This window comes from Leptodactylus fuscus, chromosome 6 (genome assembly GCF_031893055.1).
Source record: "Leptodactylus fuscus isolate aLepFus1 chromosome 6, aLepFus1.hap2, whole genome shotgun sequence".
Classification (NCBI taxonomy): Eukaryota; Metazoa; Chordata; class Amphibia; order Anura; family Leptodactylidae; genus Leptodactylus; species Leptodactylus fuscus.
Window position 1 is genome coordinate 19021310 of NC_134270.1, and position 16749 is coordinate 19038058.

At 41.1% G+C, this 16749-nt stretch overlaps 1 protein-coding gene and 1 pseudogene across 1 annotated transcript in view; both read left to right on the top strand.

Annotated features, from left to right (window-relative positions):
• LOC142209085 (uncharacterized) overlaps nucleotides 1-2197 on the top strand; it is an 89504-nt gene extending 87307 nt beyond the window's left edge. Inside the window, exon 7 of the mRNA XM_075278027.1 lies at nucleotides 726-2197. Within this exon, the coding sequence (XP_075134128.1) occupies nucleotides 726-2197 (1472 nt within the window). The remainder of the gene's footprint in view (nucleotides 1-725) is intronic.
• Nucleotides 2198-8231: 6034 nt separating this feature from the next.
• Nucleotides 8232-15531, top strand: LOC142209086 (uncharacterized; annotated as a pseudogene).
• Nucleotides 15532-16749: the final 1218 nt, after the last annotated feature.

A 16749-nucleotide genomic window follows, 5' to 3' on the forward strand; every position in this document is an offset into this window, starting at 1 on the left:
ATCCTGCTCATTGCGATCAGCAACAGGCCAAAAATATATTAGATCGCAAAATGGCTTAAAATGTAAATTAGCGACATAGTTATGTGCTAGCAATATTTACTTCAGCCATAAATTCTAAATCTGATGTTAACAAAGGTGACATTTTTGGGAAGGTTTTAGGATTTCAGTAGCTGTTAGGGATTAACAAGATATTTGTTAGAATTATTATTGTTATAATAAATTTTTTCATATAAGAGAGACAAATTCTTCAAGTAGATTTTATTTTAGAACTAGACTCCTAGAATTAGACTCCTATTGAATTCCTAGTGGTCACTGGCCTGTTTGGCTTGTTGCGTTTCCCACTTGTCATTCTGCTGTCTAAAGGACAACTTATTGACAAGTCAGAGAACATATGAACATAGTGATGGTTTGACATGACTTCCTATAAACTTTTTGTATGTGCAAAGTTGTATACTTTATATGTCGTTTGGGCTCGGTGATCTACCAAGGAAAGACAGCTTGGACTATTATAGGATTATCTTATCTTATTATTGTGAGGGATGCAACTACAATTACTTTTGCATGACCCTTTTTGAGATTCCCCAACATCTCTAGGTTGGTGATGGCACCCAAAATTAGTTATTTATAATGTAACATTCGCACATGTAGTTTTTGCTTCGGTTTTTTTTTGTAGATCTTTTTTTAGCCACAGCCATTAGTAGATTATTGTATTATAAGTAGATAAGAAAATATTTTTTTTTTCTTCTTGACAGATAACGGTTTCAGAATCTCAGAGGGACATCTCATATCTTCATATTATAAAGGAGAGGATGGTGGTATCACACAAGATACATATGAAGAACATGTCATTATCCCAGATATACCCTCAGCCCTTCACAGCCAAGATCCATCATTTGATCCTTCTATACAGGCCCGATCTTCTGATCCATCCCAGACAGAGAAGAAAGATAAAAAATGCAGGACTGCTGTACAAGAAAGCTCTCACGCGGCGGAGAAACCATTCACCTGTTCACAATGTGGGAAATATTTTAGCCTGAAATCAAATCTTGTTAAACATGAGAGAACTCACACAGGAGAGAAGACATATTCATGCTCGGAATGTGGAAAATGGTTTACATATAAATCAAATCTTGTTCAACATGAGAGAATTCACAGAAGAGAAAAGCCATTTTCATGTTCAGAATGTGGAAAAGGTTTTAGCCAAAAACAATCTCTTTTTATACATCAGAGAATTCACACAGGAGAGAGGCCATTTTCATGTTTAGAATGTGGGAAATGTTTTACAAGCAAACCACAACTGGTTCAACATGAGAGAAGTCACACAGGAGATAAACCATTTGCATGTTCAGAATGTGGAAAAAGTTTTGTAACTAAAACACAACTTGTTAAACATGAGAGAATTCACACAGGGGAGAAGCCATTTTCATGCTCAGAATGTGGCAAATGTTTTAACCAAAAAGCAAATCTTTTTAAACATGAGAGAACTCACACAGGGGAGAAGCCATATTCATGTTTAGAATGTGGGAAGTGTTTTAGACAGAAAACAGATCTTGGTATCCATTTCAGAAATAGACATCAGAGAATTCACACAGGGGTGAAGCCATTTGCATGTTTGGAATGTGGGAAACATTATAGAAAGAAATCAGATCTTGTTATACATCAGAGATTTCACACAGGGGAGAAGCCATTTCCATGTTTGGAGTGTGAAAAATGTTTTACAAGTAAACCACAACTTGTTAAACATGAAAGAATTCACACAGGTGAGAAGCCATTTTCATGTTCAGAATGTGGGTATTATTTTAGCCAAAAATCAAATCTTCTTATGCATCAGAAAATTCACACAGGTGAAAAGCTGTTTCCATGTTTAGAGTGTGGAAAATCTTTTCTACGTAAAACACAACTTACTAAACATGAGAGGAGTCACACAGGGGAGAAGCCATTTCCGTGTTCAGAATGTGGAAAATCTTTTAGCCAGAAGTCAGACCTTGCTATACATTTCAGACTTCACACAGGGGAGAGGCCATTTTCATGTTCAGAATGTGGAAAACGTTTTAGCAGTAAAAAATATCTTGTTCGACACCAAAGAATTCACACAGGGAAGAAGCCATATTCATGTTCAGACTGTAGGAAATGTTTTAGCCAAAAATCAGATCTTGTAAGACATGAAATAATTCATACAGGACAGAATGACATTTAATGTACAATGTCCTAGATAAGAGAAGTCACGGGAATAGCTAAATTTTTATGCTCAGAACCTTTGGAAATTTATACATTAAAGAATTCAATAGGACAGTAGCCATTTTTTTTTAAATTGTTTTCTTGATAAAGAGTATGAAAAAAAACAAAAATCATTCTCTATTGACATGACATTGAAAATGTGGCATTTTTATAGCTCACTCAGACTCAAGTCTATGAGGTATTTCTGAAAACCTATGATGGGAGTATAGTGGCCATGATGGGATTTGTCAGCGGTGGCCAATAAACTCAACTACTTCTTCTAGCTCACTGTTAGGATGGGGTCTGCAGGCTACCGTTCCGGCGCACGGCGCCACCTGCGGGTTAACCCGACTCTCGTCCTCGTGCAGTGAGGCGTCTAGAGACTAAGTCCCTTTTTTCCTCTACTGAGCATGCTCGGACCTTTTGGAGCCGCTCAGAGGCCAAGTCCCATTTTGCCCATACTGAGCATGATCGGTGAGGTCATGGCCACCACCCTGCTGGGCGGGGACTTTCCTTTATATCGTTTGAGTGTTCCGCCGCCTGACGCTCACACTTTGACTGGAAATTGTTAATGACAGAAGTTCTGGGTATTGCTAGTAAGACCTGTAATCCTCCTGAAATGTCAGCTCTACACTAGGGCTTTGGAGCAGTGGTCTCTGTTCCATCCCGTGGCGCTGTCAGCAGGTTTGGTCTCTGTGTTAGCCTGTGCCCTGACACTTTATTCCTGTCAGTTCTAAATACTAGGGGTCTGTGAGCCACTGATCTCTTTGTGTTGCTGACCAGGGGCGACATTTAACCCCTGGCAGCCTGCACCTTTAGAATCTACTCACAGGTGTGTTTATCCTGTGCAGTTAAACTGGTGAACCTTGTTGCAGTCTGTTCACACTGTATCACAGATGCTATTCCCCAGTGAAGTTGAACTGGTGGAGACTTTTGTTGCAGTCTGTGCGCACTGAATCGTACAAATCTCGACTGTCTAGTGCAGCTAACTGGCAGTTGTTCATACAAACGGCTGCCCTCTGGGGCCTGTGGACCTCGACTGCAGTTATCAGCGCAGTCTAAAGGGTTCTGCCATCATTCACATTTTAATTTAAATATATATAGGCAGAGCCATAACACTCACCTCCTGGGCTGGTGCAGAGTTGAGGGGGCCTTCAGGGTAAATGAGGAGCTTCCTAATGGTCTTCAGCCTGCCTGAGCCAAGTGGAAATCAAATGGGCTCTTGATGGTGAATGCATTGGGAGACACAAAGTTGCAGATGAAATCAGGTTCAAACTAAAGTGCAGCAATAACAACAACCAACCTCTTCCAAATTAATGTGAAGGTGCAGTTCTTAAGCCGGGCAATGGTTTTTATACAGCAGTTTATGCCTAAAAGGTGCACTGTCAATATACTCTGTCTCTCTCTCTTACGGTATACACCCTGGATAGCTCTTTGAGTCTTGTAGCACAACAGGATTTCTTGGAAAATAATATAATATACATAAAATAACATATACAATGTCTCTTTTGCGTCGTTCACAGGGTCTCTAGGAACGGTGCTAAAAACAAGTGAAAATAGATATAGACATAACAGGGCGGCCTTTTATATAGGTAGCAAGAGTGGTATATTATTATTATATTACTGCACCAGTGAGATGACATTAGTGTGGCCTGTTGTGCAGCTACATGACCTACACAGATGTTGTTACCACGTATATGATGACCGTGCTCAAGATGGCATTTGGTGGCGTGACCTTAGCAGGTGAGCAATGAGGTAGTTAGCTGCATCCCTGGAGCCAATTGGGCCTTAGGCAAACCTGGTGTGGCTGTGGTGGACTCCTACCAGACTTCACGTAGCAGTGATGACACAGGGACCTGGTTCATATCTGCATCCCAAAATCTCTTCGGGCCAACGTAGAGGGTGAACTCCACTCCTTCTCCTGGGTGGAAGTTTCAGCAGCCCAGGCCTCTTGCTTGACCTCTGGTTTACAAACACAATGAGTTGTTCTCCTACCTCCTCAATGTGGCTACAACCAGTGAATCGGTCAAAGTCCAGAATCATGTATCTCCTCTAGTCTGATATCTCACCTTCAACAGGTAGTTTGCATCAATCCTAGCAATAAGAGTAGGTTTTGTGTTCCTCAAACTTGAGCCATTACTGTCCAGAAATGGTGGTTTCTCTTGAGGTACACGCCATTGCAGGTGGTATAGCAGATACTTCAGTAGGAGATCCAGCCAGTTTCTCGGGACAGCACTGACAATAGCATTAGCTACAGTTTCTTCCATCAGCTCCATAACTTTCTCACAGGCCTGGGGATCCTGGTTTAAGTCCTTTATGTGTGGGGGGATATGACATAGTTGCGGAACAAACAGACAACCCACCTGCATGAAACTTTGGCAAACTTTCTGGCAATTGCTGGGAGTGGTTTTGGCTGTGCATAGAAAACAGGCTCAAGCACCCAAAAGATGGAGGTGCCAATGGACTTTGGCTGTTCCGGTTGTAAAGACTTTACACAAAAGCAACTGGCCAAATATTGTTTCCTATTTGCAGGTTTCTAGGCAGCAAAGGACTTTCCCATCTTAGGGTGCATGCACACTACGTAACGCCGGGCGTGTATGAGAGCCGTACACGCCGGCGTTACAGCAGGGCTGCCGAACACTTCCCATTCACTTCAATGGGAGCGCTCGTAAACGCCGCTGTTACGAGCGCTCCCATTGAAGTGAATGGGAAGTGTTCGGCAGCCCTGCTGTAATGCCGGCGTGTACGGCTCTCATACACGCCCGGCGTTACGTAGTGTGCATGCACCCTTAGATTGTTTTTTTGACGGCAAAGAGTTAACCTCTGTGGAGTGTTATGTTATACAGTAGAAATTGCAATGGTCTTTAACCCTTTCGTGGTGAGTCTCTTTTGCACAGTGATGTTGTCGCAAACAATACAGCAGTCCAGCAATGGCTGGCAGTCTCAGAATTTACAGTCCATAAAACACTTTTGCTAAAAAGTAGCAATAAATTCAGTATAGCGACGCACAATTCAGTCTGCGACTCTACAACAGTACATATGCACAATACAGAGTCCTTTATTCTATTACAGGACATTGGGGTCCCCATATGGACCAGAATGACGGAGACCGGAGTGCTAGTGGGAACCTAGTGTAACCCTAGATTCACACAACCAAAATGCACCCGTGAAACCTAGTCTCGGATTTACTGGCCTGAACATCATGCAGGGATAGGGGTTCTTAGCACAATAAGTCTGATTATAGTATGGGACGGAATGTCACTGGGAGGCAGGGACTCCTAACATCATAGATAACTATAATGCTGCGAACCCCTCTCCCATCCTAATGTTCAGGCCTGTAAATTTGGCAAATACTCAGATTAAGTTTCAATGGCTAAAACCTGGTCGTATCAATCTATGGTAAAGGTGTTTCAACTAAGGACATTGGATTGGAAGTGTGGGTCTACAGGTCCTTCGACCACTAAATAAAGGGACACTAACCCTAGTTACTGACAAATCTGTTACTGGTCACCTGAGGTATATTTGCCCACAAATGCTGCAACTGGGTCTGCAAGTGAATTAAATAATTTCTTTACTGGTGGTCTGTCTGTAGCCTGCCTTCAAATATAACCACTGCTTCCAAAACCTCTAACAGCTAGGTCAAAATGGACTAAATGGCGAAAAAATATATTTAAATGACCATTCTGCTTCTATTAGCCCAGTGATGATCCCCCTCTCAAAGTCTGGCAACTGAGCAGAATATCTTTGAGTGCACTGAACAAGCATATCTAGCAATCAATGATCTCTAACAGAGGTAGACTACCCACAAGAAGCCTTTGAGAGCCTTTTTTATAGCAATATACAGGATTCCCTCTGGTTGGACCAAACAGGGAGTGCAGAGGAGTGGGGTATGGTATAGAGCCGTGTGTATATAACATACAGTATAGAGCTGTGTATATATAACACACAGTATAGAGCCGTGTATGTATAACATCCGGTATAGAGCCGTGTGTGCATATAACATACAGTATAGAGCCGTGTATGTATAACATCCGGTATAGAGCCGTGTATATAACATACAGTATAGAGCCGTGTATATATATCATACAGTATAGAGCCGTGTATATATAACATACAGTATAGAGCCGTATATATTTAACATACAGTATAGAGCCGTGTATATATAACATACAGTATAGAGCCGTGTATATATAACATACAGTATAGAGCCGTGTATATATAACATACAGTATAGAGCTGTGTGTGTATATAACATACAGTATAGAGCCGTGTATATATAACATACAGTATAGAGCCGTGTGTGTATATAACATACAGTATAGAGCCGTGTATATATAACATACAGTATAGAGCCGTGTATATATAACATACAGTATAGAGCCGTGTATATATAACATACAGTATAGAGCCGTGTATATATAACATACAGTATAGAGCCGTGTGTGTATATAACATACAGTATAGAGCCGTGTGTGTATATAACATACAGTATAGAGCCGTGTGTGTATATAACATACAGTATAGAGCCGTGTATATATAACATACAGTATAGAGCCGTGTATATATAACATACAGTATAGAGCCGTGTATATATAACATACAGTATAGAGCCGTGTGTATATATAACATACAGTATAGAGCCGTGTGTGTATATAACATACAGTATAGAGCCGTATATATTTAACATACAGTATAGAGCCGTGTATATATAACATACAGTATAGAGCCGTGTATATATAACATACAGTATAGAGCCGTGTATATATAACATACAGTATAGAGCCGTGTATATATAACATACAGTATAGAGCTGTGTGTGTATATAACATACAGTATAGAGCCGTGTATATATAACATACAGTATAGAGCCGTGTGTGTATATAACATACAGTATAGAGCCGTGTATATATAACATACAGTATAGAGCCGTGTGTATATATAACATACAGTATAGAGCCGTGTGTGTATATAACATACAGTATAGAGCCGTATATATTTAACATACAGTATAGAGCCGTGTATATATAACATACAGTATAGAGCCGTGTATATATAACATACAGTATAGAGCCGTGTATATATAACATACAGTATAGAGCCGTGTGTGTATATAACATACAGTATAGAGCCGTGTATATATAACATACAGTATAGAGCCGTGTGTGTATATAACATACAGTATAGAGCCGTGTATATATAACATACAGTATAGAGCCGTGTATACATAACATACAGTATAGAGCCGTGTATATATAACATACAGTATAGAGCCGTGTATATATAACATACAGTATAGAGCCGTGTATATATAACATACAGTATAGAGCCGTGTATATATAACATACAGTATAGAGCCGTGTATATATAACATACAGTATAGAGCCGTGTATATATAACATACAGTATAGAGCCGTGTATATATAACATACAGTATAGAGCCGTGTGTGTATATAACATACAGTATAGAGCCGTGTATATATAACATACAGTATAGAGCCGTGTATATATAACATACAGTATAGAGCCGTGTATATATAACATACAGTATAGAGCCGTGTATATATAACATACAGTATAGAGCCGTGTATATATAACATACAGTATAGAGCCGTGTATATATAACATACAGTATAGAGCCGTGTATATATAACATACAGTATAGAGCCGTGTATATATAACATACAGTATAGAGCCGTGTATATATAACATACAGTATAGAGCCGTGTGTGTATATAACATACAGTATAGAGCCGTGTATATATAACATACAGTATAGAGCCGTGTGTGTATATAACATACAGTATAGAGCCGTGTATATATAACATACAGTATAGAGCCGTGTGTGTATATAACATACATTATATAACATATAGGACAGATCTGTGTTCTGAGGCTCATGAAGCGCGCGCATCTATTTTACCTCATGAAAAAACCTGACGTCTGTCTCCTCCCACACGACTGGTCACATGATCATGACATCATCACAGGTCCTTTCCCCAGTAGATTTCCTCCTCTGCCATATACCTAGTGTAGAGCTGTACAGGTGGAGGTATGTGTGTGTATGTGAGTATATATCTGTATATATCTGTGTATGTACCGTCACCGTCACTGTCTGTCAGGATTACTGGGCCGCTTGTGTCAGTAACCCCTTCACTACCATCTCTATGATCCTTGCTCAGTATTCACACCAGGGGGACGTGCTGGTAATAATAATTGGTGTGTCAGGGATTTCGCCTTCCCTTATTGGCCAGGCTGTGCGCCAGTCCTATAGCAGCAGCCAATCAGAAGTTTCCTTCATGTCTACTGCAGGGATTGATTGATAATCCTTGTGTGGTTCGGCAGATTACACGATCATCGATTGACGATGACTTTATTGACCAGTCCATGTTGCCCGGATTTGTATGTACACTCGATCACATGATCTGAGGCCACCCATTGAAAACATCCGTTCCCTCATTGCGTTGTGGTAATGCCAGGGTCATGGGCTTAGACATGGTAGATAGGCGCAGTAACGCGCAGTGGTTGTTTCTATTCGTTAAAATACGCCACGCCATACGATCGGGAGATTTTATAAATGAAGTTTATTTCCTATTGGCTGAAATGTGTCACATGATTGGTGGAGTATATAAAAAGAGGATTATGTTACAATAGGATTTTTCCTCTTCTATCAGGTAAATTGTGGGTTAATACCAAATATACATACATTTCATAAAATTTTGCGGCAAATTCACTCTCTATAATTCACTATTACCTATGTGTTACAAAAAGAAGCCAGAATTCATTAGTAACGTACATAAAGCAAATACTGCTAAAAAATCTAAAGTTACTCAAAAGTTTATGTACAATTTTAATGTTTCCTCTTATAAGTTCTGTAAGTATACTTTTACATGCGTTTTTAGTTTGACTTTAAATTGACTCATCTTCTTTCCATTCTGGATCCTCCAGTATAGAATCCACTCAGTAGATATCTTCTATAAAGGAACATTTTTCTGATGGGCCCAACAAGGATGGATAGAGACAGAGACAAGATGGCAGAAAGAATAATAAATCTCACCCTAGAGATCCTGCACCAACTTACTGGAGAGGTGAGAGATTCTGATGATGTCACATTACATCATTCTTATCTATAGTAATAACAGATGACATGACTGGAGAGGTGAGGGACTCTGGGAATGGATGGAGTGATATTTATTAATGTGTCTCTCCATAAACAGGATTACACAGTAGTGAAGAAGACCTCTAGTGGGCGCTGTCAGGCTCCTGTATCTGATGGATGGGGGAGAACCCTGAGCCCAATCCCGGGGCCTCCACCTCACTCCCTGATATATGAGAAGATCAATGGACAGAAGATCCTAGAACTCACCAACAAGATGATTGAGCTGCTGACTGGAGAGGTGACACTGCTGGGAATGCTGGGACATTATACAGGAGCTCTATGAAGGGATCTGGTGATGACTGTATCATTGTGTTGTCAGGTTCCTATAAGGTGTCAGGATGTCACTGTCTATTTCTCCATGGAGGAGTGGGAGTATTTAGAAGGACACAAAGATGTGTACAAGGAGGTGATGATGGAGGATCAGCAGCCCCTCACATCAGCAGGTAATAGACATGACTAAATACACACGGCCTCTCATTATCTGTATGGAAAGAATGAATTCAGTCCCTGTATGTGTTTCCTCCAGTTCCATCCAGTAAGAGAACATCACCGGAGAGATGTCCCAGTCCTCTTCTACCACAGAATTGTAATGAAGAAAATGTCCTCCAGGATGATCAGGTAGATGGAGATAAGGTGACATGAGATCTTCCTCTGCCCTGTAGAAGGGCTGTGAAGGTCTCGTGGTCAGTCTGGTTTTATCCCACAGTATTAGATGTTTTCTACTTGTGTAATGAGAAAAGTGGAGATGGCAGGATAAAGCTGACCATAGACATGACATGTTGTCTGGATCTTCTCACAGTTTACTGGCTATGGAGGCTGCTGGTTGAACAGTGGAGCAATGGAGAGATGTCCCAGTCCTCTTCTACCACAGGACTGTAAGGAAGAAAATGTCCTCCAGGATGATCAGGTAGATGACAACATGGTGGATTTATCCAGGAGACCTGCAGCTATTTGGTCAGATAACTCCTGCTGTCACTTTTGGTGGTCATGATAATAAATGATCTTTTCTTCTCCTATAAAACATCACACGTGACTTCTTCATCCGTCTGGTGACTTTTACAATATTTGTTTTGCAGCTTTTGCATCCGGGTGAAGATCTGAACATTATTGTTGTTCCTGAGACATATGTGAGCAGTGATGAGTGTACGGAGGACATTCCTACAGGTAACCACCCAATAAATAGAGGACACAGAATCGCCTCATTCGCCTGCTATAGTTATGTGATGATTTGTTTTTTTAATGTGATACTGTATGTAGGTGATAAGACAAACGTTACTTTTATAAAATTGACATAAAATCACTCCTGGAATATGGACGTAGTTAGATAGTAGATGAGGTCGGATGAAGACACAGGTCCATCAAGTCCAACCTATAATAATACTTCAACATTGATCCAGAGAAAGGCCAAAAAAAAAACCATGAGCCTTATGCCAATTGCCCCATGTAAGGGGAGAAAATCTCTTCCCAAATCCAAATCCTACAATCAGTATACACCCCAGGGTCAGATTGTCCTTGCCAAAATCTAAAACCTGTAACCTGTAATATTTTTATGGTCAAGAGCGACATTCAGGACTTTCTTGAACTTGCACAATGAATCCACCATCACCACATCCTATGGCAGTGAGTTCCACAATCTCACTGCTTTTACAGTAAAGAATCCCGAAATGAAATATTTCTGTGTAAACAAGGGCTTTTTCTTCATTACAGGCGCTCAGTACTAAAAGTAAAAAGTATCTCATTCTATTTGTATCAGGTTACAACTAGTCAGTGACATGTAATTCACACATACTGATCCATATGCCTCCAGCAGACACTGATATACCAAGTAGTCAGATGTACAGTACTCACAAAAAAAGAACCACTCATTAAAACTTCACCTTTAACCCTTCCTTTAACCCATGCACTGTACTATTAGAGTGCGTTCACACGATGTAACGTGGAGCACAATCTGGCACATATACACGTGCCGGCAGATGACGCGCTCAAAATGCTCTCATTCATTTCAATGGGAGTTAGGAGCGTATACGTATTTTGCACCCGTGATTTTACAGCGTATACGCTCCTAACTCCCATTGAAATAAATGAGAGCATTTTGAGCGCATCATCTGCCGTCACGTGTATACGTGCCAGATTGCGCTCCACATTACATCGTGTGAATGCACCCTTATGGCGGATGTTGGTTATTTAAATATGGCGGCCGCTAGGGAACTAAGCGTCTGCCATAGCTGCCGGGTCTTTCCTCAGCCGACCTGGTGCTATTGCCCACTATCAGTGCTCGGTATTGGTACATTTTGAAGTGGGTCCAGCACAAATTTAAAAAAAAATAAAAAATCAAGTTGGAGCAAATCCGAATACGACATGTGAAAGCAAGGAGAAAACAGAGAAGAATGATCACGTGACAGGGGACATCACTGATGATTCATAATAAGTTTATAAGGCCAAGGTAGAACCAGAAGGTGTCCATTTTGTGGGGAGAGATTAAACAGAGGAAGATAATTCAAGGATGATAAAGTCTAGAATTTACTCCAGGCATAGGGAACGTACGGCTCTCCAGCTGTTACAAAACTACAACTCCCAGCATGCATACTTGCTCTGCTGTTCTTGGAACTCCCATGGAAGTGAATGGAGCATGTTGGGAGTTGTAGTTTTACAGCAGCTGGAGAGCCGAAGGTTCCCTATCCCTGATTTACTTCCTGTTAAGACACAAAAATCAAACTTTTGGTCTGAACTTGAAACTGATCTTGAAAGGTTTGCCAATCTCTATTTCCATCCTGTCTGTGCTAAAGCACATGTAGTCGGGGAGTGTGTGAGACTCACAGGAGCCTTTATGGTTCTCCACTGAGCATTACACGAAAAGAAAGAGGTGACAGGAGCAGTGACACATGAACCTACAGTGCCTACAAGTAGTATTCAACCCCCTGCAGATTTAGCAGGTTTACACATTCGGAAGTAACTTGGCATTGTGACATTTGGACTGTAGATCAGCCTGGAAGTGTGAAATGCACTGCAGCAAAAAATAATGTTATTTCTTTGTTTAATTTTTTTTTAAATTGTGAAAAGTTTATTCAGAGGGTCATTTATTATTCAACCCCTCAAACCACCAGAATTCTGTTTGGTTCCCCTAAAGTATTAAGAAGTAGTTCAGGCACAAAGAATAATGAGCTTCACATGTTTGGATTCATTATCTCTTTTTCCAGCCTTTTCTGACTGTTTAAGACCCTCCCCAAACTTGTGAACAGCACTCATACATGGTCAACATGGGAAAGACAAAGGAGCATTCCAAGGCCATCAGAGACAAGATCGTGGAGGGTCACAAGGCTGGCAAGGGGTACAAAACCCTTTCCAAGGAGTTGGGCCTACCTGTCTCCACTGTTGGGAGCATCATCCGGAAGTGGAAGGCTTATGGAACTACTGTTAGCCTTCCACGGCCTGGACAGCCTTTGAAAGTTTCCTCCCGTGCCGAGGCCAGGATTGTCCGAAGAGTCAAGGCTAACCCAAGGACAACAAGGAAGGAGCTCCGGGAAGATCTCATGGCAGTGGGGACTTTGGTTTCAGTCAATACCATAAGTAACGTTCTCCACCACAATGGTCTCCGTTCCAGACGAGCCTGGAAGGTACCTTTACTTTCAAAGCGTCATGTCAAGGCTCGTCTACAGTTTGCTCATGATCACTTGGAGGACTCTGAGACAGACTGGTTCAAGGTTCTCTGGTCTGATGAGACCAAGATCGAGATCTTTGGTGCCAACCACACATGTGACGTTTGGAGACTGGATGGCACTGCATACGACCCCAAGAATACCATCCCTACAGTCAAGCATGGTGGTGGCAGCATCATGCTGTGGGGCTGCTTCTCAGCCAAGGGGCCTGGCCATCTGGTCCGCATCCATGGGAAGATGGATAGCACGGCCTACCTGGAGATTTTGGACAAGAACCTCCGCTCCTCCATCAAGGATCTTAAGATGGGTCGTCATTTCATCTTCCAACAAGACAACGACCCAAAGCACACAGCCAAGAAAACCAAGAGGGAAAAAATCAAGGTGTTGCAGTGGCCTAGTCAGTCTCCTGACCTTAACCCAATTGAAAACTTGTGGAAGGAGCTCAAGATTAAAGTCCACATGAGACACCCAAAGAACCTAGATAACTTGGAGAAGATCTGAATGGAGGAGTGGGCCAAGATAACTCCAGAGACCTGTGCCGGCCTGATCAGGTCTTATAAAAGACGATTATTAGCTGTAATTGCAAACAAAGGTTACTCCACAAAATATTAAACCTAGGGGTTGAATAATAATTGACCCACACTTTTATGTTTAAAATTTATTGAAATTTAACTGAGCAACATAACTTTTTGGTTTGTAAGATCTATACATCTGTTAATAAATCCTGCTCTTGTTTGAAGTTTGACGGCTCTAAGTTATTTGCATCTTATCAAACCTGCTAAATCTGCAGGGGGTTGAATACTACTTGTAGGCACTGTAGAAAGATGGTGGCTGCAAGATAGAAGAGGAGAACAGCCTGGTGGCCAAACATCATCATCTACTGGTCCTCACTCTGAAGTCTACTGTTAGATGTTTATCTGTTTTGTCCCCGTTGTCTTAGTATAATTTTTCTAGATGCCTTGTAATTTGTATGCCAAATGGTATATAGAAATGAAAATATTGTTAAAATATTATAATTTTAGAAATCATAAAATCAGTTCTCTTCTTGGCAGATGACTGTACCTGGAGCACAGAGGAACATCTCATCTCTTCAGATTATAAAGCAGATGATGGTGGTATCATACAAGATACATATGAAGAACAAGCCATGATCCCAACTGTACCCACAGCCCTTCACAGCAAAGATCTATTATCTGATCCTTCTATACAGGTCCGATCTTCTGATCTCTCACAGACTGAGCAGCAAATTAAAAGTCACGGAAAGAATGTTGTACATCAGAGAGATATTAGAGAGGAGAAGCCATATTTATGTCCAGAAGTCGGGGAAAGTTACAGCTCTAACTTAGGTATTGCTGGACATAACATAATTCAGACAGGAAAGTCACTTTCATGTACTTTATGTGGGAAATGTTTTAGCCAAAAATCAGCTCTTATTCGACATCAGAGACTTCACACAGGAGAGAAAACATTTTCATGTTCAGAATGTGGGAAATATTTTAGCCAAAAATCAGCTCTTGTTAGCCATGAGAGACTTCACACAGGAGAGAAGCCATATTCATGTCCACAATGTGGGAAATGTTTTTCAACTAAATCACATCTTGTTAAACATAAGAAAATTCACACGGGGGAGAAATCGTATTTATGTTCACAATGTGGAAAATATTTTGGCCAGAAGTCAGATCTTGTTATACATTACAGAATTCACACAGGAGAGAGGCCATATTCATGTTCGGAATGTGGGAAATGTTATAGCCAGAAATCTCATCTTGTTCTACATCACAGACTTCACACAGGGGAGAGACCATTTTCATGTTTAGAATGTGGAAAAGATCATATCTCTAAAGCGCAACTTGTTATACATCAGAGAATTCACACAGGGGAGAAGCCATTTCAATGTTCAGAATGTGGGAGATGTTTTTCAAATAAAACACTTCTCGTTAAACATGAGAGAATTCACACGGGAGAGAAGCCATTTTTATGTTTAGAATGTGGGAAATATTTCAGAGACAAATCAAATCTTCTTAAACATGAGAGAATTCACACGGGGGAGAAGCCATATTCATGTTCAGTATGTGGGAAATGTTTTACAAATAAATCACATCTTGTTAAACATCAGAGAATTCACACGGTGAGAAACCATTTTCATGTTCAGAACGCGGTTACAACGTTAAATTAGATCTTGTTGACACCTTGTTGACACTTGTTGCATTCAGAATGTTTGGAAATGTTATGCAGAGAAATCAAATTGTCTAAAAGACCAAAGAACTCACACAGTGGAGAAGACTTTATATTTTTATTTTTTTTTTTAGTAGTATGGAAAACATACAAGCTAGAGTCAAAGTAAAGTCACAAAGCAATTCAGAGCGCTAATTGATGATGAGGAAATGTCTGTTGTGCAATAATAATCTCAAAATCTAGATAAACCACCGATATATTAACCCTGTGTATAGAATATGTCATAATAACATATGTAACTGTATCTCATAACTTGTTACCCATTGTTAATAGACACTTGTTTTTTAATTCTATCTTTGTGTTTGAAGGTGCCTTTCTTTGATACCGCTTGGATCCCAACTTTTTTGGAATTTTTATTTTTCATTTTTGTTATATTAACCATTTTATAATTTTATATAAACCATCGTAAGCAGAGCAGCTACGTGTTTATGAATAGGCGCCATAAGGCCAGTGCCTAGGTGGACGGCAGCCGCTGAGGCTGGTAGTAAAAATCATTTTTCTCCTTCTTCTAACCCTCTCCATCCTCCAGCAAGACTAAGGTCTCGTTCATATCTGCGTTTGGTAATCACATCCAGGCGTCTGTATTGGGACCCCCCCGAACGAACTACCAAATGCACTGACAAGTGGTATGCACGGACCCCATAGACTATAATGGAGTCTGTGTGCTTTCTGCGTGCTGCCCACACGAAACATGCGGACATGAAATAGATCACAAAGTATTTTTCTGTCCACATGTTCCATGTGGACACCACGCGGAGAGCACACGGACCCCATTATAGTGTATGGGCTCTGTGTGCTTTCACTGCACACCGCTTGCCAATGTGTTTGGTATTCCATTCGAGGGGGGGGGGGAGGTCCTCATACGGACTCCTCGAACGGATTAACAAACGCAGATGTGAACGAGGCATAAGGCTCTAGATTCATACTTGCATTGCAGTCCCAGAAACTCAGTCCCAGATTCCACTTATTATGGGAGGAGAGAAAAGTCCTGCAAGATGGACTATTTCAGTAAAAAAAACATTGGAAACCCCTGCAGACCCCATTATAGTCTATGGGGTTTCTGTAGGTAACCCTTTTTTAAGCGGATAGGGTCTCCATCTTTTGGGTCTCCATACGGACCTGAACATCGGAGACTCAAATGATAGTGTGAACCTAATGTTAGTGGTATAAACAACAGAAGAGGGGAGTGGGTGGCGGGGCTGCTACCTCCTATAGTTTAAGGCAGACCTGGGCAATGTGCGGCCCGCGGGTCACAACCGGCCCTGTGACTGCTTCTGTCCGGCCCGTATAGCTAGTGGAAGATTTTTCAAGGACCTGTGATGATGTCATCACAGCCTATCACCAGGATAGGCTATGACTCGTTAGTGGGCAGAGCCACACGGGACTGTGCGCTTGCTTCAAGCTGCCGGCAATGGGGGCTGCTGGATGATAAAGAGAGAAGAGACAGCATGTGTAAGCAAGAGGGGGGAACTATGGGCAATTAAA